General features: G+C 52.0%; 1 protein-coding gene across 2 annotated transcripts; it reads right to left on the bottom strand.

Moving 5' to 3' along the window:
- Window positions 1–292: 292 nt before the first annotated feature.
- On the bottom strand, window positions 293–21,245 carry BACE1 (beta-secretase 1). 2 transcript variants are annotated; one of them, XM_082659386.1, is made up of 9 exons: window positions 20,842–21,245; window positions 6,633–6,721; window positions 4,912–5,128; window positions 4,275–4,412; window positions 3,436–3,570; window positions 2,347–2,448; window positions 1,837–1,986; window positions 1,403–1,574; window positions 293–537 (listed from the first exon to the last, which is right to left on the bottom strand). In XM_082659386.1, exons 1-9 carry the CDS (start codon window positions 21,091–21,093, stop codon window positions 296–298), a joined length of 1,497 nt encoding a protein of 498 aa, XP_082515512.1. In that variant the 5' UTR covers window positions 21,094–21,245; the 3' UTR covers window positions 293–295. The 2 variants fall into 2 exon arrangements, with proteins under 2 accessions (XP_082515512.1, XP_082515513.1); XM_082659387.1 differs by having other exon boundaries at window positions 4,275–4,337.
- Window positions 21,246–21,591: the final 346 nt, after the last annotated feature.

Here is a 21,591-nt window from a genome sequence, read left to right as displayed (position 1 = left end):
CAAAGGCTCAGGGCTGAAGTTTCAAGCAGCAGAATTTCCCAACTCAAGTTTGAGGTGACCAAGGGTATTCCCGCCATCAGAGCACTTCTTTCTTCCCTCTCCTGGTTCCTACAGGTGCAGTCCCTGCAACCCACCTTGCCAGCTTTTCCTTTTCTGTCAAGGCAGAGGCATTTGTGGGTGGGTGAGGGTCTTGAGGTGCTCTGGCCACAGGTGCCATCTGTGTCTCCTCCTTGTGACCAGAGCGAACCACCAGATGTGGTCCAGGGGGATCTCTCTCTTCTGCCCGTGGGACTCCTCACTTCAGCAGGGAGATGTCATCAGCAAAGTCATCGTGCTGATGGCGCAGGCAGCGGAGGCAGCGCCACTGACACACCATGAGGCAGAGGGGCAGCATGAAGAGGGCGCAGATGGCAGCCATGACATAGGCTATGGTCATGAGGGTCGATTCATCTGTCTGTGGGATGTTGTAGCCACAGTCTTCCATGTCCAGGGTGACAAAAGGACCTTCTACCGCTGCTGTCCTGAACTCATCGTGCACTGGAGAAAGGGCAGATGTGAGTCACAGAGCAGTTTGGATCACACACCCAAAAGAACTTCCCGGTACAGGCCTTGAAACCGGCCCTGAGGAGGCCGTAGAGTCTCCCTCCTGGGAGATGTTTAGGAGCAGGACAGAAAGCCGTTGCTACGTGGAGGCATGGCTCTCCTCCAGGTCACTGGGGACAACAACCCTTTCCTGTCTACCTGTCCAATAGGACAGGGCCCTAAAAGTCAGTCATTCTAAGCTGACCAAAAAGCCAGCCCTACATATACCTAGTAAACTCACCTGCTCCTGCTGAAATTCAGTTGCAAGACCCTGCCAGTAGCATTCAACCTCGGCATACGGCAGCTGACAGGGTCACGATAGGCCAGCCTGCCACCCTTGGATCTAGAGCTTCCCAAGGTGCCGAGGCAGCTCTTGCTGTTCTGGGTCTCCAACAGAGGTTGCCAGTCCAGGCAGGGGTCAGCATGCCAGGCGATACAAAAAAACCACAAGCACCGGGGCTTCCCTGGTGGCGCAGCGGTTGAGAGTCCGCCTGCCGATGCAGGGGACGTGGGTTCGTGCCCCGGTCCGGGAAAATCCCACATGCCACGGAGCGGCTGGGCCCGTGAGCCATGGCCGCTGAGCCTGCACGTCCGGAGCCTGTGCTCCGCAACGGGAGAGGCCACAACAGTGAGAGGCCCGCGAACCACAAAAAAAAAAAAAAAAGCACAAGCACTGACACTAGCTTTTACACAATACGTGGACTCTGGCTTGAGGCAACTGTTACTCCCTCCCAGACTGACAGGGCCCCGGCTACCCTCACCACTGGACAGGGAGAACGGGGATAGACTGACCCCACAGCCTCGTCCCTGGTGCTCTCACCATGGCAAGCACTGACAGCAAAGCCAATTCGTTTCCGGGCCCGATCAAAGACAACGTAGAAGCCCTCCATGATAACGGCTCCCATGACAGTGCCCGTGGATGACTGTGAGATGGCGAACTTGTAACAGTCGTCTTGGGATGTGGCCACATCTTCCACTGGCCGCAGGTATTGCTAAAGATAAGCAAGCAAAGAGTGAGAGTATGTCTTCCTCCACCCTTCACCCCATCTCTGCCTTCTTGGTATCGATGCCCTTAGGCTGCCCTTCCCTTTGCCAGCCCTGAGCTCCGAGAGGCTGGTTTTTCCCAGAGCCCTTTACCGCTGGATCCTCATCTATTTTGTCTTCCAAGTTCTAGGAAGCCATGCCTGCTCACTCTTTCTCAATATATCCTTTGTTCTCGTCCTGGGATCCCACTGATTCAGGCCAGGGACATACCTGTGGAAGGATGGTGATTCGGAAGGACTGATTGGTGACCTCACCCATTAGGTAGAGTGAGATGACCGGGAAAATGTTCCACGGGGTGGTGCCTGCTTGCCAGCACACCAGCTGCTCCCCGAGCCAGAAACCGTCTGGGAACTTCTCCGTCTGTGTTGATGGGAAAAGGATAAAGATGAGGAAACGGCCTCTTTCACCATCTCGCCTCTCCCATTTTCAGATAACACTTACTGGGCCCTTTACTTGCTTTTCCATGAAATATCCAAACTGGGGAAAGGTCAGCCGAAACCCAAGGCTTAGAGGAAGAGAGCAAGAGAGTAAGGCCAAAACTTTGGGCTGGGGGACTGTGTGCTGAGCAAGCTGAGGCCCATAGCAGAGAACCGTTGTTTAAGAGACCTAAGTAGAGGGATCTAAGGGTAGACATCTTGGCTCTTGTGGAGGAACGTGCCTCTCACAGACTTCCTGTGACACTCTGTCATCTCTTGTACCCCTGTCCTGAGTCCCACTGACCGAGGAGGCTGCCTTGATGGATTTGACAGCAGCTTCAAACACTTTCTTGGGCAGACGAAGGTTGGTGGTGCCACTGTCAACGATGCTCTTGTCATAGTTGTACTAAGAGGGAGAAGAGAGGGTTAGAACATCAAAAGCCTTCTTGATGCCAGGCTTTGGCCAGAATTGGAGGGGTGAGGCTGACTGCTTGGGGTCCTTCCTGGGTTGGCATCCTGGCTTTGCCACTTCTTAGGTGGATCTCCTTGGGCAAGTTACTTAACATCTGTGCCTCAGTTTCCTCATCTGTAAAATGAGGATAATAATAGTACCTACCTCAAAGAGTTATTAAATAAATAAAGAGCATTAAATTAATTAATATATTTGAAGTGTTTAGGATTGTGCCCTGCACATAGGAAGCAGTCAGTACATGTTAACTCTTATTATCTTGGGTGGGTAGACATTCTCTAAATCTTGAAAATAAAAATACCTTGTATAATGCTTTTAACTTTTCATAATACGTTTGTATCTGTTCTAAGTTAACATACATGAAGAATCTAGGTAAGGAACACCCAAATAGTTTAACTGCCATTATTGGGTCTTGCTGTGTGTCAAGCACTGGGATAAACACTTTATTCACTTTCTCTATTTTCACCACCGTCTTTGGAAAAGCTGTTTTTACTTCTGTTTTGCAGGTGAGGAAACTGAGACACAAAATAGTAACTTGCCTGAGGACACATAGCTAGAGCAGAGCTAGAAACCCAGGTCTTTCTTACTCCGAAGCCAGACTCTTCTACTACGTCATGTTACACTGCCTCGCGGACGACTTGCCCAAGGTCATAAAGCAAGGCAGTAACCGGAGTCCAGATATGCTTTTTTCCGTACCAGACCTTATGCCATGCAGCCTCTGGGGAAGTGCTAAGCCAGTCCCTAGCCCCAAACCTCAGGTCCCGCCATGTGACCATTAAGCTCCTTGCTGTTCTAGGCTCAGCCCCCAACCCTCCTGCAGGTCCTGCACCTCAACCTCATCCTCCCAGCCTCATAACTCGGGGGCTGGCCTCACGCGATGTTGCCTCCCCCTTGCCTCTCCCTGCCTCCCCCAGGTTTTATTACCTCCTTGCAGTCCATTTTCAGATCCTGTCCATTGATCTCCACCCGCACAATGATCACCTCGTAATACCATTCCCGCCGGATGGGTGTGTACCAGAGGCTGCCCATGTACAGCGAGTGGTCGATACCCCCGATGATCTAGGGAGCAGAAGAGCCAGTACCCGTGTGCCAACACAGAAGGACAACAAGTCACCCAGAGGGCAAGCATAGGATCAGTCATTTCTGGGGTGGCAAGGCGCTCTGCACCTCACCTTTCTCATCTTCCTGCTTCTAATCAAACCACGCCGTAAAGCGACTGATACTTTCTTAAATGTGTTAAAGGATGTGTTCAGGGGAAAAGGCTTTCCAGGATTTTTAATTGTTTCAGAATCACACAGCCCTTGATATAAAGTTATTTAAACCTAAACTGGCATAATAAATGTTGAGTGAATGATAATTTGCTTCTGTTGTAAGTTTTATTTTCTCTGCTTGTTGGAGATAGAGTTCACCAGTTGTCCTAAATGAATTAATAAATAGACTTTTACACTCCTTACGTCTCCGCCTTCTCATCAGCAGACTGAACAGTCTTGACTTGAGAGGCCTTATTTTCATTTCCTTTGAAATTTTCCTAATCATCTGTCATCCTTTCCAAGTTTACCACAGGAGCCTCAAGTCCTTTCTGGAATAATGCAAGGAAGAAAAGGCTAGAAAAAGAAAAATGGAGGTGGGGAACATGAAGAGGTTTCTCTCGATTCTCAGCAGTGGAGCCCGAGGCTGTGGTGTGGCCTCAGAGGGCAGGGAGGCAGCAGGTGCTCCCGTCTCTGCCCAGTGCCCGGGCCTCCCCTCTCCTAGGGCCTACTCACCATGCTCCCTCCAACTGAGGCCAGCACCTCCGACTGGTTGAGGGGGAAGCCAGCACCACAGAGCTGCAGGGAGAAGAGATTGGGCACGTGGGTCTGCTTTACCAACGAGTCAAAGAATGGCTCCAGGGAGTCGTCAGGCTGTGACAGAGAGAGACAAGGAGTGAATCCTCGCACAGAGGGCCCTAATGGAAAGAGGAATGGGAGGGCAAAAGCAAAACTTGGGGGATGTTCCTTGGGAAAGACCATCCTGAGGTACTGAGATTTGGTGGAGAGAGGGACAGCAAGACACGCTGGCAATGCAAACAGGAAAGATCTGTAGGATCGTTGATCCCCATCTGCTTAACCTGTTTCAGAGTTACGGGGGCCTCTCTTATTCTTAAAGATCTTAGTGTCAATAGAAAAGATAGCCTGTTCCTCTACCTGTCACCATAGTTCTGCCCTCTGTAGGGATGAAATTCAGACTGCTACCCTATCCACCTGTAAAGTAATTCTTTAAACTGATTTGTTTCCCTCCCTTATTCAGTTCCCTCCCCTTCTCTCCCGTAACTCCGTCCCTGTGTAGCATGTTGGTCCCTGTGTAGCATGCCGTGTGCAACGTTCAGGCAGAATGTCTAGGGCTAGCCCTTGTTCCTCTCACCCTGGCGATCTCAGCGTAGGCCAGCCCCAGGATGCCCTCCCAGTTGGAGCCATTGATGAAGAACTTGTCTGATTCAGTGATGGCAGCGATGTTGGCACGAACGGTGACGTTGGGGCCGTGGGGGATGCTCACCAGGTCGGTGCCCAGCTCCCCCTCCCACTTGCCCTGGGTGTAGGGCACATACACGCCCTTCCGGAGGTCCCGGTATGTACTGGACCTGTGCAAAGCAGGCAGAGATCTGTTGGGTGCGTAACCACAGCTGGTACATGGAGCCAGCATCTAACCTACTCCCAGACGCCGAATCTCATCTCGGTCGTCTACATAAGACAGGATGCTGTCAGGCTGCTCGAGAGAACATCCGTAGCTCCTTCACCGGGAACAGAATAAGTGACCTTGCAGACAGACGTGGGGAGCTGTCTCTGGCGCTCGCTCTCCTGTGTCCATAGCTCGTATTCCTAGATCTGGAGCTCAGGCCCTGGAAGAACAAGTCTAGCTTTGTGTATTGTGACTGCTGCTGCTGAAGGGACAGCTAGCGGGCATCTCCCACTCCCCGCCCCCTGACCTTATCACGCTCTTCAAGAAAAGGAGCCATTGACTCTTGCTGCCTTGGGACTCAGTGGTACCATCTGAGTGGTAGAGAAAGTACCAAGCGGGTGAGCATGGAACTTCTTCAGCAAATTCTTCCAAGGAAGGAGTTTGCACGGGCACCTCAGCAGGGCGAGCAGGCAAGACGCACCACTCGGATGGAGCATGCTTATCACCACGTGTCACCCCCACCTGTGTGGAATCACGCCTCTGACCAGGGCTGGTGTGTATGATGGGGGCAGTGATGGGACACGGGCAAGCAGCTGGAATGAATTCCCTTTCATGGACCCTGGCCATGCCCCCTTCCCTGACTGCTTTCTTTAGATAGGGAAGTTAAAGGGCAAGGGACCTAAGAAGGCGCCTTTGGCATTTGCCTAGAAGTCCAAGAATGGGGTGTCAGTCTAGACTCACATGTTTTCACACACACATACACCTCAGACATTAGATGGCCTCTCGCCACTTCCTGCTTTTCTGTTAAAGGGGCTCCCAGATCATCTCTCACTGCCTCTGTTACCTTAAAAACCCACTTCCACCCTCCCTCCCACCTGTTAGCTAAGTCCAGCTGCTGGAACTCCCGGGAGGCAGGGAAGCATTTAGCTTTCAGTCCCTGATATCAGGCCAGGCAGTGGAGCCGTGGAAGGCTCTTCCTTCCCTTCCTTGAACCGTGCAAAGCCACCAAGAGTAGCCCCCAGGCGAGGACACAGCGAAGGGAGCTGTCACTGCAGCCTGCTCAGCCTAGACTTAGGTGGTGGCGTCAGAAAACCAGAGCCACTGAGGGGTGTGGGTTGGAGTCCCTGGGCCTCCCAGTTCAGGCAGAGAGAAGGAGACCTCGAGACTGCACAGGGAGCTTTGGGGCTGCTCTCCTTCCTGCTTTCCCTCCCCCAGGAAGCTGCCCTATCTCGGAGCTGACGCACTTCCTGGCTGCCCCTCAATTTACCCTTCCCATAGTTTACCTCCTCAACCCTCCAGCCCCTCCACTCTTCTCTTCTGGTCACTGTTGCCTTCTTTTCCCTCCCTCCTGCCCAGCAGGAAGAAAGGCTCTGTGGAGCTGGTCCTTCTCCCTGCAGCCCTCCCCCGACCCTCCTTTGCCCTGGATCCTTGGGAAGAGCCTTCCCCCTTCCTCTCCCCGCACTCACAGCTGCCTCTGGTAGTAGCGGTGCAGGAAAGGGTGGGGGGCGGCCCCAACTGCGAAGTTACTGCTGCCTGTGTCCACCAGGATGTTGAGCTGTCAGAGAAAAGGGAGAGAAAGATGCTAGGACAGGAGGCCTGGACTCACTCCCTTCATTGTCCGGTACCCTCCCCATCCCCCGGCTATGTGGTCTTCCTTTGGAGTGTCCAGGGTGAAGCTTCCAGATGCAGGACTGGACAGGCTGGCCCTGCTAGTACCATGAGCACAGTCAGAACATGGGGTCCTGTGACGCCCTCAGCATGGCCTCAGAAACCTTGTGTCTGCTTTTGTCTTCTCTGCAGAATTGGAACATTTTCTGTGTCATCAGAGCCATATAACTGGTGTGAGTGTGTGTGTGTGTGTTTCCATTCCTATTTCTATCTACCTGCAGATGCCCTTCCTCACTCTGTACTGGCCCAGTCTGTCTGCAGAGCTTGCCCCTTCCCCTCCTCTCTGGTTCTCCTGGGAAGCACATCACCGGCAGGCAGCCTGGCTCATCCCCCTCCAGCTCAGAGATGAGCTATTCTAGGAGCTGGCACTGACCAGGGGCGCTGTGGGGACCACAATGGCATGTTGAGGCCCACGTGTTTCTGACCCTGGCTGCCAGAATGTGGCTCCCCATGAAGGGCCCCCTTCTGTCTCAGAGGTGACACAGACCTATGAGTCCCACTGTCAGAAATAGTGGGACTATAGCCAGGAGCCCTGTATGAGGTCCTGGTGAAAAGCCATCTCCTCGGGGCCCTGGTTTTGGCTCATTGAAGATGGACAGGTGTTGTCTTGCTGTTCCTTCTGTGCAGCTCCTTCTACGTCTCTTCTACTTTGTCCTCCTTCCTCCTGAGATGGCCTGACCCCTCCTCAGCCAGTCAGCCGTTTTTTTGATGCCTCCTATATCCTCACAGGCAAAAAGGAAAGGCCCCTGTCCTCAAAAACACAGCAATCTATAAAGTGAATCCTCTTTCTTTTTTTAATGAATTTATTTTTTAAATTTATTTTTGGCTGTGTTGGGTCTTTGTTGCTGTGTGTGGGCTGTCTCTAGCTGCGGCGAGTGGGGGCTACTCTTCATTGCGGTGTGCAGGCTTCTTACTGCGGTGTTTTTTTTTATTGCGGAGCACGGGCTCTAGGTGCAGGAGCTTCAGTAGCTGTGGCTCACGGGCTATTAAGAGTGCAGGCTCAGCAGTTGTGGCGCACGGGCTTAGTTGCTCCGCGGCATGTGAGATCTTCCCGGACCAGGGCTCGAACCCGTGTCCCCTGCATTGGCAGGCGGATTCTTAACCACTGCACCACCAGGGAAGCCCAAGTGAATCCTCTCCTGCCCACTTGTGTGTCCTTCACCTCAGCTTCTCCTCTGACCTCAGGGCCCTCCATTTCTGCATCGCCTCTCCTCAGTGCAGTGAAGTCAGCTGACCTTGGCCTTGCTGCAGGCTCCGACCTTGTCACATAGGGCAGGTCACTGTGTTTCGTCCCCTCTGCCGGATCCTCCGGCTCCTTCCTGCTCTCAGTGGTGGTAGGTCTGCTGACCGCACCTCCCCCAGCGGCCGCTCAGGCTTCCTGGCTTCCCCATGGCCACTGTCCCCTAGCTCTCTGACCCTGCCTCCTCCCTCCTTCCCAGCCCCCACTCCTGGCCTGCCTCCCATTTCCCTCCCCCCCCCCTCTGCCCCTACCTCTCCCTGGTGTCCCTCTCCCCGGTCTCTAAGCAGCCACTGGCCCCAGATGCTGTGCTTTCAGAGAATCAATAGTGCTAGAGGCACAGCAGTTCAGATTTCAATCAGCCAGGTTAATGATTAAAAAGGCTTCTTCACCCACCCACTCCCCAGAACCCGCTCTCCCACCTGCCAGGACTCTGGTCTCCGCGCCACGGCTGGCCTCAGGCTTACAGGCGCCCCTGCTATCACTGGACCCCAAAGAAAGAGGGTCTCCTCCACAGCGCTGGCGCCGGTGGTGGTAGGGGGGACCGCCTGGAGTGTGTGTACCTGGCCGGCTCTAGGAGAATCCAACCACCTTTGACACTGGAATGGAGCTGTATCTGGGGGCTCGGCTCGGCTGGTCCAGGCCCCCTCCTCCCCACTCCTCTCTGTCCTGTACGGGAGGAGCCCTCTCTGCAGGCCACTCGCCCCCCCCAGCCCGGGGGCCCATCATCCCTGGTGTCCTTCCAGTTCCAGCCTTTCTCCTCACCTGAGGAAGTTCTCCCCACTCCGCCCCCAAGGGGGTCAAGCCTGGGGAGGAATGACCCCTCCCCTCCCATTGCTCTCTCTTTAAACCCCCAGCCCCAATACCAGGAATTCAAGCCACCACTGCTCTCTCTGCTGCCCCCTCTCCACCCTCCACGCACACAGAAAAGGGAAACCAAAATAAACAGTTGCCTCTTCCTCCTGAGCAAATGTCCTTCTGTCTGTTTGCCCTTTGCACTGTGATCCTGCTTCCGAGAGAAGTGATTTTGATCCTGTCCTTCCAACATTTCTATCATGAGCCCCCTGGGCAGCCTGAAGGAGGAGGGTTTGCGTGCGTCCAACCTTAGCAGACACCCTCCCCTCTAATTTCACCCAGCAGGGGGCCGTCAGCTGACCCCTCCCCCCATCTCCCACAAGATCATTCCCACGTCGTCCATCCTGCCTTTCTACAATCCCTCCTCCTGCCTAAGGAGGATCCACCCCTCATGCCACACCCCCTCACCCCCAAATCTGGATTCTTCCTGTTGGCATTTACAAATGCTTGTCTCTTCATTTAAAAAAAAAAAAAAATCTTTAATCTCACATCCGCCTCCAGCTACCCTCTCTCTCCTCTCCCTTCACAACCAAAGTTCTCGGCCAAGCTGTCTTCATTTCTTCACCTCCTACTCATTCCTCAACCCATTCTCAAACTGAGTTTCGCCTCTATCCCTCCCTCCACTATAAAACAGCCCTTACTACAGTTACCAATGATTTTGTGTCACCAAATACAAAAGACGGTTTTCAAATCAATCCTCATCTTGCTTGACCTCTCTGGAGCATTCAACGCTGCCGACCCCTCCCTCCTTGAAACACTCTTCCCTGTCACCCTATCCCGTGCTTTCCTCCTACCTCTCTGATAGGATCTTCTGTCTACTTTGCAGGCTCACTTCTCAAGGCCTGGGTATTGGTCCTCTTCCCCTCCTGCTCTACTCTGTCCTTAGGCCATCTCATCCATGGCAGCGGCTACAATTACCACCTATGTCCTTATACCTCCTGAGCTTTCAGCTCTAGCCCCTTCCTCCCCTTCGAACTGCCTCAAAGACACCTCGAATTCAGGATGTCCATGGCTGACCTTACCTGGTCCTGCCCATCTGTTTTTTCTTCACAGTTTCCTACATTAGTCACCATCCATCTGTTCCATAAGTCAGCAACTTCAGAGACATCCAAACACCTTCCTCTTCTTCACATCTCCATCCAAGGCATCAACGAGTCCTGTCCAATTAACCTTCTTGAAAGTCTCCGAATGTATTCATTTCTTGCCACCTCCTTTGCCACTCCTGGCCAAGCTATCATCATCTCATCCTGGAATACCACAATAGCTTTTCAACTGATCTTGGTACATCCACTGTTGACCTCTCCAACCTGTTTCTGCACTGTGGCTAGAATGATCTTTTCAAAGCGCAGATGTGACCAAGTTACCCTCCCGTGTCAATGGCTTTCCTTTGCTATTATAATAAAGACTTAAAGCTTTAACATTTCCTATAGGGCCCTTCATGGTCCAGCCCTGCCTACATAGCCAGCCTAGCTTGTCCCATACTCCCCCAAGCCCTCTGCCCACCAGCCACACTGGGCTCATTTCAGGTCCTCCAATCAGCCATGGTCCCTCCCGCAAATGCTGTTGGTCATTCACTCTGCCTGGATTATCCTCCTTTCCACTTGCAGTTTTGTCTACTCATCTCCTATCATCCTTCAGTCTGAGCTCAAAAGGGACTTCCTAGGGACCTCCCTGGTGGCGCAGTGGTTAAGAATCCACCTGGTAACGCAGGGGACACGGATTCGATCCCTGGTCCGAGAAGATCCCACATGACGTGGAGCAACTAAGCCTGTGCACCACAACTGCTGAATCTGCGCTCTAGAGCTCACGAGCCACAACTACTGAGCCCGCGTGCCATAACTACTGAAGCCTGCACACCTAGAGCCCATGCTCCACAGCAAGAGAAGCCACTGCAATGAGAAGCCCGCGCACCGCAACGAAGAGTAGCCCCCGCTCGCTGCAACCAGAGAAAGCCCGTGTGCAGCAAGAGAAGCTGCGTGCATCAATGAAGACCCAACGCAGCCAAAAAAAAAAAAGGGACTTCCTAAGGGAGAAAGACCAGGTCATATTCTCTGATTAAAATGCTTCTGTAGGACTTGCCACTATAATGTCATACTGAATCTCATCTCCCCTTGTATCTAATTTTTAAAAAAATCCCCATTGTCTCCCTACTGGGTATCACAGTGGCTGGCAATAAGTATTTCTTGAATTAATGAATGCTTAAAGGAAAAAGGAGAAAGAGCTAATCTACCCTATTTTCGGGGTGAGGGAGGGATCTCTCAGTGGCCCCCAAACTATGGGTGTTTTTAGGTTATAGGTGTGGCTCTAGCTCAGACCTGCCTTCCTCTCGCCAGCCCCCCTGGTTTGATACAGGCAGCCCGGAGTCCTGGAGCCATCTTACTTCTTCCCTATCCCTTGGGGCCAGGCCAACTCAGAAGTCCCTGTAGAGCTTGCCTTTAGATGCCCAGAGGACCGCAGCATGGAGTCAGGGCTAGGTCAGTGCCAATCACTTAACAAACAAATATGCCCCTGGGGGCCTCTGAGGGATTGCAGCTTCATGGGAAGTGCTAACAAGCCCCACAGGGAAAGGCACACTTGCCCATTCCATCCTGCAGGCAAGGCTCCCCTGGAGGAGTCTGCAGCAATAGATCTTGGGCAATGAGACAGATGTGGAGCTGCTGAGTCCAGGGTAAGCTCTTTGTTCACAAATCCCACCTGTCTTGGCCCCAGCTCTCACTAGCAGATGGGAGTTACTTAGATTCTTCTGGGTGAAAAGAGCCTTCAGGAGTCATCTGTCCATTGGCCTGGAGATATGGGAGCTTGTTCCAGTTCCGAAAGATCTCTAGTTATTAAGATCCACAACCTTTCTTGGCAGCCTGCGCTGGGGTCTTACCACTTTCACACACCTCTGGGAAAGGGCTTTTTTTTTTTTTTTCCTGCCGTGCGTCACCATGTGGCATGTGGGATCTTAGTTCCTCGACCAGGGATCGAACCTGTGCCCCTACATTGGAAGCTCGGAGCCTTAACTGCTGGACCGCTGGGGAGTCCCTGGGAGGGGGCTTTAATTCCTCCTGCTAAAGGAAAGTCTGTTATCTTCTGTGTGGGCCTCAGAGTTTACGGGGGAAGAGCCCTTATATTCTCGTAGTATAAGCCTTTCAGCTGAAGCTGAGATGTAGGAGCCTTTCTTCCATTTCACAGAGGAGGAGACTGAGACCAAGGGTAAATAAGAACGTAACCCCTCTTACGCATAAGCCACAAGCTAGGACAAGAGCCCCTTGGCTCTGACCAAGCCCCAAGTCTTCTCTTTCATCTCCTTGACCTTCCTGTCTCTCTCATTCTCTCTCATTGGGAAAGGAAATACATGGTAGATCGTTACACTAATGAATCCGACGCCCTGTATCCATGCCCTGGTGCGATCCCCTCTGACATTGACGCTGGGCTTGGCCATGTGACTTGCTTTGACCAATGGGACATCAGCAAAGGAGGAAAGCAGAGGCTTGTTAAGTGCTCTGTGCACTGGGGAGACTGGCCTCTTGGAATGCGGCCCTGAGCTTGTACGTGAGGAGGCTCAGTCTTGCCTCCTTGAGGATGAAAGACCTCACAGAGAAAGAGGTCCAGCAGGCCCGGCGTAGTCCGGCCCTCAGCTGACCCACCAGCTGAATGCAGCCACACGAGGAGCCCAGGTAAGATCTGTAGAACCACAGCCAGCCCACAGAATCCTGAGAGGCAACGGCTCTCATTTTAGTTTGTTACACTGCATCAGATAACTGCTACAAAACTACCTGAATTAAATCCTGAGATCCTTGACTTTGGGGCACCTACCCACCCATCGGTCAACTCCAAATACCATCTCTTATCACTTTTCCCCTCTCTCACCATCAAGTTTCTCAGTAGCACAATGATCTGTCACCTCTGCATACGCCGTTTCCTTTTCTTGAAATGTTCTCTCCCCGTTCCATCTAACTTCTGTTCAATTTTCAAGTCGTGGTTTAAACATTCTTTCTCCCAAAGGTCCTGCCCTGATGCCCCCGCCCAGATTAGGTTCCTCCTCTCGTAGGTCCTCACGAACAACTGTGCTTCTTTGCCTACCCTTTCATCCAACTTGAAACCATTTATCCAATGTCTGTCTGTCGTACACACTATGAGTTCCACAGGGTAGGGAGCACATTTCTGTGCTTATTATCTAATTCTTACCTAGCTCTCAGTAGGTGCTCTGTAGCAATTGTTTTTAACTGTAATTGCCTCATTTGCTGCAGGTCTCTGTGACTCTAGAGTCTTGCCATTAGTTCTCAGCCCCAGGGTCCTTGCAGGGGTGATTTTCAATCCGGTACTGTGTATGGTGATGATGGCAATGGATGCCCACTGTACCCACGAAACTGAGTAGCCACCCAGGTTCTTAGAGCAGTCGGAGTGATGTCAGGACTCGCTGCTCCCGGAGTCCTCTGAGTTAGCTTCATCTGCTTCCCTAAGTGGACACTCCCAGACCTGAGCTTGCCCGAGGCTGAGAGATGGGGGCAAGGAAGGACATGAGGAACCTCAAGTCAGCAGCTGGTCCTGGCTGAGAGCCAGCGCAGCACACAGCTCCTGCCTCGAACTGAGTCCGGCAACTGGGTCCCATCCAGGCTCCTCCCACCTTGACCAAATCAGCTGACCCAATGGAAATGGACTCCTTTCTCAGACATATCCTCTGCTTCCACTTCGCTCTCCAGGCTGAAGCTGGCAATCAATACCTGGGAGCAAGCAGGCTCCCTGGTGCCACTCACCCCATCTTGGGCTGTTTTTTAAAAGGAATCCCAAGGTGGCTGGGTCATCCCAAACCTTATCTAGGGCAGCCTTCCCCCTTTAGACAGGATGCTCCATTTCCCCCGGGCTCAAACCCAGCTCAACTAATATCTATCAGTGCTTCCTATTCAAATGAGATGATGATGCGAATGGTCAAAAAGCTTACCTGTCTGTTCTTAAAGAAAAGATCTAAGACAATGGTTTTCAAACTTATTTTTCAAGCAGCAGAACCCTTTTGCAATCTCATTCAGGATCCCAGTGTACCAAAGAGAAAAAGCAGAGATGCTCTGCTTTAGGGAGAGCTTCTATTTCTTTGTCTCCATCCCCTCCCTGTGGTGGCTCTCGAGGCGTCTCGTTAGCACCTTCAGCCTCCACGGAACCCATCTGGGAAATCCTGCTTGGAGGGTAGCACAGCCACTGCTACCTGCTTTTCATTGTCAGACAGTTCCTGTTGTCTAACCTTGTCCCGTCCACAGGTTACAGGGGCTGTAATAGTCTCTGAGTCTGTCCTCAGGTGAGAATGAAGCTGATCTCTGGCCTAAGCCCACTTTCCTCCATGGCACCCGGTTGTGCTCAGCACATAGGTCTGTTTGCTTGAGCCATTGGGAGATGCCAGGGTTCATGCCTTGTGCTATTTGGTGAAAACTCCACAGGCGCTGGAGTCGAACAATTGGTGGGGTTCACCAAGCCTGAGAGGCCAACCAAGGAGACATCCAGCCTGTACATAGTGGGGTTACAGTGGCCAGGAGACAGGGTAGCCACTGGGCCCATCCTGCCAGGGGAAGCTCAGGGCAGCTCTAGGACCAGGAAAATGGTATTTCCTTTCCAGAACTCCCCACTGCCCAGGCCCCCCAAGCGAGATGGCTCCCAGCAGACAGAGAAGTTAGTTGGCAGGTAGGAGGGCTTCCCTGAGAGATGTTTCTCTTCCTGGATTTTCAACCAAAATTTCTGCTTAGCTCTTTACTGGAGATACCCAAGAAGGGCCCTTGACCATCTACCTTAGTGAGGGGGCACGGTCTTTCTCAATGCCTCTCTCACTCCCAGCTGAATTCTTTCTTTCCAGACCTGGGGAGGAAGAGCAAGAGATAGGTGTGAAAGGACAGCCTAAGAGTCCCAGCAGAGGCCTACGTGCAACTGAAGCCCAACCCCAGTCTCTAGGTTGCCTCCCAGTGCCTGAGGCCAAAACTGTCTTGACGGGGGCTGGGCTTCAGGGTCATCTAACTTGGAGGGTGATTCTTTGAGTTCAAAGGTTTTCGACCTTTTAAGTACCAGAACTCAATCAATCAATCAATCAAACAAACCTGGAATTCCACTGTATAAATACAACAAAAGCTGACCTATTCTGGGAGATTTGGGGGCAGGTGGGACAGGGGAGGGCTTGGTGAGGGGAAAGGTAGAAGGTACAGTCTTGCCTCTTACCTTTCTCTTAACCTCTCTCTCACCCTTGAGGTCCCTTTACAGAACCCCACAGATCTCAGTTTGAAAACCATTCTAGGGAGGGGGTCAGGAAAACCACTTGGCATCTTCATGGGTTTTGAGATCCTGAATCCTCACAGTTTTCTACTTCTCTGATCATTTTCTTTTGCTCCCTTGATCCCTCGTCTACATCCGATATTCTTTCCCTAATCGTTTTCCTCTTCTCTCTCCATTCTCTCAAACAAGTTCATCTGCTAACTTGGCTTCCACAAGCACCTCTCTACAGGTGACCCCTGAGTCTACCTGTCCAGTCCCAACTTGTCTCTTGGCTTCCAGTTCCCCATTCTCAGCTGGTTGCTGGATACATCCACAAGAATTGTCCACTGGCATCTCGAACTCAACCAACATGTCCCAGACTATGGAATGCTGGAAAGAAGCAAGTATTTGGACTTGGAATCCAAAGACCAGGATTTGAACCCTAGCTCTCTTCTTCCCTAGCTGTGTAATTTTGGGCAAACCACTTAATCCCTCTGAGACTCAGTTTCCTCCTGCCCAAAACAGACATGCTAATATCTTGCCCTTTTTAATTAAAGCAGAGTAATAAACATGGAAGTTTGGTAAACTATATTGTGCTTTAAAAGCTTGCTCCTTTTGCTGTGTGTCCTGTTGCAAACACAGTCAGAGAAGTTCAAAGGAGGGAGACTTCTTCTCTTCTCTCTCACCCATCAGGGACAGGGAACACCTGGTTGACCTGACAGGTGAATGCTGGCTCTCTGAAGACTTCTCCTCTTTTATATCTTCCTCCAGGCCCGTGTGTCCTAATTGAAATCCTTGTCTCGGACTCTAGAACATCCAAGTTATCCTGCACCCTGGAGTAGTTTTCCTAAAACCAGAATTCACTAGACCATTTCTCTGCTGCCCCCAGAATGAAACCCAACGCCCACTCAGCCTCACAGCATCCCTATCACAGCTTCCAGCTTCTTAGCATAGTTCACGTCTCTCTTTACGAAGTTTTTTCTCCCCACTCTCCAAATAGCAAAGCTTTCTCATCTTTCTAGGCCATATTCAAATGCTACCTTTTCTAGCAAGCCTTTCCTAACAGTCTGTCAGAAGTAGCTGCTTCTTTCTTTATACTTCCAAGACTCACTGTTCTTCTATTTGTACCAAATGTACTTGGTCTTGTGTGATATTTAGGCGTTTACATGTCTGTGTCTCACACCAAATCGTGAGCACTCCAAGGGCTGAGACTATGACGTATGCTTCTCTTTTGTAAGTAGGTGCTCAATAAATATTTGTTAAACTGAAAATTGACCATCACCAGATTTCAATCCTAACAATTAAATTATTGGCCTGTGTTTGGATGGCGATGCTTGTACTGTTATAATGAGATGATATCCTTTCATTTAAGCAAAGAGAATGAAAATGCTTTCTCCAAGATCTCCACTTCTGTACTTACAGCAGCCCATCAACAGTTCTATTGAAAGGTCTTACTCTTTATTTATTCATTTGCTCAACACTTTTTAGGTGCCTGTTCTGAGCCTGGCGCTGTCATAGATACTAGCCAAAGAGAAATAAAACACTACAAAAATTCATTAATTAAAAAAGACATTGTCCTCAAGAGCTTGGTGTTTTATGAGGGAAACAAACACAGAAACAGTGACACGTGCTCCTAAGTGTAGTAAGGAAGACGTGAGTTGGTGTCAGGAGAATGGAAGCGGGATCTCTGATAAACTCTCTCTTCTTCTCAAATAGGTGGTATGGAAGAGTAGGGAGGTCAAGGGTGAGACACGGTCTTAGCTTACTGACCTGCCAATTATTTAATCTTTCAGTCCCCATTTCTTCTGCTAGAAGCTGCAAATAGTAAGACCTTTTTATATACTGCAGGAATTACTGTAAAGAACAAAATAGTCTATGTAGAATATATTTTAAACTTTTATAGGACTTCCCTGGTGGCGCAGTGGTTACAAATCCACCTGCCAATGCAGGGGACGTGGGTTCGAGCCCTGGTCCGGGAAGATCCCACATGCCGTGGAGCAACTAAGCCCGTGCACCACAACTGCTGAGCCTGCGCTCTAGAGCCCGCAAGCCATAACTACTGAAGCCTGGGCACCTAGAGCCCATGCTCTGCAACAAGAGAAGCCACCACAATGAGAAGCCCGCGCACCACAAAGAAGAGTAGCCCCTGCTCGCCGCAACTAGAGAAAAGCCCGTGTGCAGCAGCAAAGACCCAACTCAGCCAAAAATAAGTAAATTAATTTTAAAAAGCTTTTATAAACTGTAACCATAAATACAAGGATATATTTGTACACCCATAGTCCTAAACCATCCCCTCCTGCCAACTTTCTCACAAATGGTCTTGTCATGTTCCAATTCATCCCAGATCAGAATCTTGAAATCACCTTTGACACCTTCCTCCTCACCCTTCACACCAATGTCACCGAGCCTTGCATCCCAGTCTTCCCTCCTTTTTCCACCTGATCACAGCCTCACTCTGTCCTTGTCATAGCGCTCCACACTTGGACCTTTGTGACAGAGCCTCCTGCTGCCTGCATCTCTCAGTTCCATTCTTTCTAAAATTCAGATGCCTCTTCCTAAAAGATTGCTTTCTTTGTCATTCCCCTGCACAAATAAATTCAATTTCCCCCTTATTTCTGCAGAGACCAAAGTCCAAACCTTATGGCTTGACATTTAAGGCTTTTGGCCACTTGGTTCTCTCTTATTTACCCAAACCTGTAACATTAGCTGGCCTGGGTTTCTCACTGTCTCCTGAATGAACATGCATAAGCCCAAACACACATAACGCATTCTCTTCATTCACTGTGTCCTCGCTTGGTCTCAGGGGATAGGGTGGGAAGGAGTGGACACACAAATGAAGTTGCGATCCCAGTTCGGGAGGACTTTTCTGTGCTGGGAATGGTCTCGACCCTCCTATCCATCCTTCAAGACCATGCTCATAGCACATCTTCACGAGGCCTTGCCTGATTTTACCTCCTTCAGAGCACCTATAGGGACTTCCCTGGTGGTCCAGTGGTTAGGAGTCCGCACTTCTGCTGCAGGGGGTTCCGGTTCGATGCCTGTTTGGGGAACTAAAATGCTGCATGCCGTGCAGCCAAAAAAATAAATAAATAAAAATAAACTGAAGAAAAGAACCCCTCCCTTAAAAGAATATAGATGGAAAAAATTTAAAAAAAAAGAACACCCGTAGCACTCACTCATGGTACTGCTATAAATCAATGCTTTTCAAACTTGAGACACAGCCCCTGAGGTTCTGACCTAGTAGGTGTGGGGAGGGGCCAGAGAATTTACATTTCTAACTGGCTCTGATGACAAGGGTCTGGGGTCCTCACTTTGAGTACAACTGCTGCAGATTACTTTGTACAAGCACTTATACTTTCACTTCCACACTAAGCTCTTGAGGTAGAAAATGTATTTTCTGTCTCTTTGTGGATCAGTCCCCCAAAACCAGCAATGAATTGCCTGGCATATAGAAAGTGCTCCCCAAGTTTCACTGTTGCTCGTTTACAGTACTGTGCCTTTCACATTCTCATTTGGTGCTTATAACAACCCCACTGGGTCGGGAGAAAGAGCATCCTTCTCGCAGACTGCGGGGGGCAGAATCAAGTCACCACAGAGCACAGACTGGCTGGCGTTGGCTCAGGTATGGAGCCGTAAGCCAACTCATAGGGTGGCTCTAACTGGGGTCTCCCTGCCACTGGCTTCCTGGACTGGTGCTGAACTTGAAGCCCACTTTTCCCTTCTCCTAGGAAGGAGCGGGAAGGAACTGACATTTATTGGGCAATTACTCTCTGCCAGTTTCTGGGCTGGGGGATGTACATATTATCTCAGGGGTCCAGGGAAGTACAGTAATGGGATCCCCCATTTACATGTTTTACGTGTAAAACATGGAGGCTCAGAACAACCAGGTTTTTATGCTTCCTTGCAGAGCACAGAAGAGGCAGGAGTGGCCAGACAAGTAGGAGAAAGTGACTTCACGTTTACTGGAGGACAAGTGTGTGTCCAGGTGCATTGTTTTAGGTGCTTTCACCTGCCTAGTCTCCTTAATCCTCACAATCACCTTCCAAAGGAGATCTCATTTCACCCATTTTTAAAGACACGGCAACAGCCTCAGAGAGGTTATATAATTTTCCCAAGGACACACAGCTGGGAAAAGGGAAAGCTGTGGGTTGTGGAGCTGGAATTCCTGGTCTCTCTGACCCCAAAGCCCTTTTTGTCCCAGAGCCCCGTTCTGTGTCCATGTCACAGGGTCTCTGCACAATTTGCATGGTGCATCAGTAGCAGAAACGGGACTAGGAACCAGGTCCACACAGCCTCCTTCTCCCTGACAACAGCTGGCATCCTGTTGGCTCAGGCTGCTAGAGGCCTGGATTCAGGCTCTGTCCTTACACTGATTCAAGACTGTTTACAGCACATAGGCAAGAGGAGGGGTAAGTGGGGAAGACCAGAGCCTTGGATCAGCTGAGAGGTGGGAGGTAGCCCTGGGTGGCATGGACCTCGGAAGGCTTGCTTCCATCAGGTAATTGGGAAACGGAGGCTTGTTTTCCCGCTAGATCTGGTGTGAGAGCTGTTTAGAAGTCCAGGAAGTGTGGTGGTTCCCTCTGCCCATAGACACCATAGACACACTCCCACCTTCACAGACCCTCCCAAGGACAAGCCTCCCAGACACAGATCAGGGGGAGGGGGGTGGCTCAGAGATGTGCGGGCTCAGATTCAAGGTGACACTCACCAGCACACACAGAGCCATCCTGCCACCCGTGCCCGGGCTCAACCACAGAGGAGGCAAATGCTCACAGAGGGCAGCCACGGCACCCCGCGGAGGGCTGCTCATGGCACACTCCTACCCGGTCGGAGGTACAGAGGGTGAAACCTCCAACCAGCCACCTTGAGTGTACCTTGGAGGATTGTCAGGAAGGATGGGGGGAGCTGGCAGGCAGTGTTTTCTCCGTCGCTGCCATCCCCCACCCCTGAGCACCTATCAGCTCGTGGAGGGAGTCTCATGCTTAGAAGGGGGCTCTGGCTCCTTTGCTCTATGCAGTGTGTGATCTGTCCTTTCCCCAGACTCAGTTCAGTTCCCTCTGGCCAGTACTTGGGAGGCATCAGGCAGGGGAGGGACTGGAGTGCAGGATGCAAAGCTGGGGAGGAAGTAGGGGCAGGGGAAGGCAAGAGTCAGCCCGGGGCTTCTGGAGGTCACAAGGAACTCGGAAACCTTGCTTCGCTGTCCTGTGGCAGCTCAGACACGGGGAGAAAAGGGCCGGTCCAACTCCTGCCAGGATTCCTTGGTCCTCAAGATGCTGGGAACCAATGGTCAGAACCCCAGATGCCAAGATTGGGTGACCAAGATCCAGAGCAGTGGGGCTGGGAGACTCAAGCTCGGTCTGGGCTGACACCTGTTCACAGCACCCCTGTGGTTTGGACTCTTCTCCAGGTCAGGCTCCCCCCACTGACAAGTTTCTCTTGCCCCAAATCCTTCCTGAGCCATGTGTGTGTGTAAGACAGAGAGAGAGGGGAGGGCAGACAGAAGCCTGTGAGGGGAAGGGAAGTGAGAAGGGGGGCTTTGGGGCTGACTGCTGCCAGTATGATCCCAGAGGACAGGTTTGGGTGAGGGTCCCTCCAGCCCGCACCGTGCAGCCCATTTTAACAGGAGCCAGCATGCTGCACCCCCAGCCTGTCTCCCCTCGGCTCGTGCAGGAGGGAGGGTAGGGCTGGCCCGACAAGCTTACCGTCTGTGGGGGGCTGCCCACGGTCATCTCCACGTAGTAGCCCTGACCGGACTTGCCCCTCAGGTTGTCCACCATCTCCACAAAGCTGCCCCTCCGGCTGGGCTCCTCGTCGGTCTCCCGGGGCAGCCGCAGCCCCAGGGGGGCGCCCCCCAGCCCGCTTCGCAGGGGCAGCCGGATGCCAGGCTGGGAGCCGTGGGCAGGCAGCACCCCAGAGCCCATCCACAGCAGGAGCCAGGGCAGCACTTGGGCCATGGTGGGCCCTGGCCTTGGGGCGCTCTGGGCTCACTCCAGCCTGCGACCGTCCCTGTGGCCTGACCCCAACTCTGGGTGCTGGAGGTGGCTTCTCAGGAGAGTGAACGGTGAGACATCAGGGCTCCAGCGCCTGCAGGCCCCTCGGCCAGCCCTGGCTCCAGGCTGTGGGGAGCGGGCAGGAGAGATCCACAGAGAGACAGGAGGGGAGAAGACGGATCCGGAGCCTGGCTACATCTGGCCAGCGGTCCAACCTCAACAGAGGTCCGGGAGAGGCCGGCTCGGGCCCCCCGGGGGGCTGGGCGGGGCGGGCATGGCAGGTCGGAGGCTGCTTTCCTGGTCCTCCTGGCGGGGCGGCAGCAGGGGAAGGGTCAGGGGCTCCGGGCTCCTACAGCTGCGTTTGCAGCTCAGGCCACCATAATCCCGCTCCCAGCTCCCAGGCAGCCTGGGGAGACGGAAAGACTTGTGGCAGCGGCTGTCAAAGCCAAAGGGTTTTCGCTT

This window comes from Grampus griseus (assembly GCF_964374135.1).
Source record: "Grampus griseus genome assembly, chromosome: 8".
NCBI classification, from domain to species: Eukaryota; Metazoa; Chordata; class Mammalia; order Artiodactyla; family Delphinidae; genus Grampus; species Grampus griseus.
The sequence above is the reverse complement of the archived record's forward strand: the minus strand, read 5'-3'. Positions and strand labels throughout refer to the sequence as shown.

Bases quoted from the DNA above. Each gene is read 5' to 3' on its own strand.
- BACE1 (XM_082659386.1), bottom strand. From the start codon at position 21,093: ATGGCCCAAGTGCTGCCCTGGCTCCTGCTGTGGATGGGCTCTGGGGTG. The intron at 3,571-4,274 runs GTGAGTAGGCCC...TCTGCTCCCTAG, and splicing joins CCTCAGTTGGAGGGAGCATG to ATCATCGGGGGTATCGACCA. The intron at 1,987-2,346 runs GTCAGTGGGACT...CCATCAACACAG, and splicing joins CCATCAAGGCAGCCTCCTCG to ACGGAGAAGTTCCCAGACGG.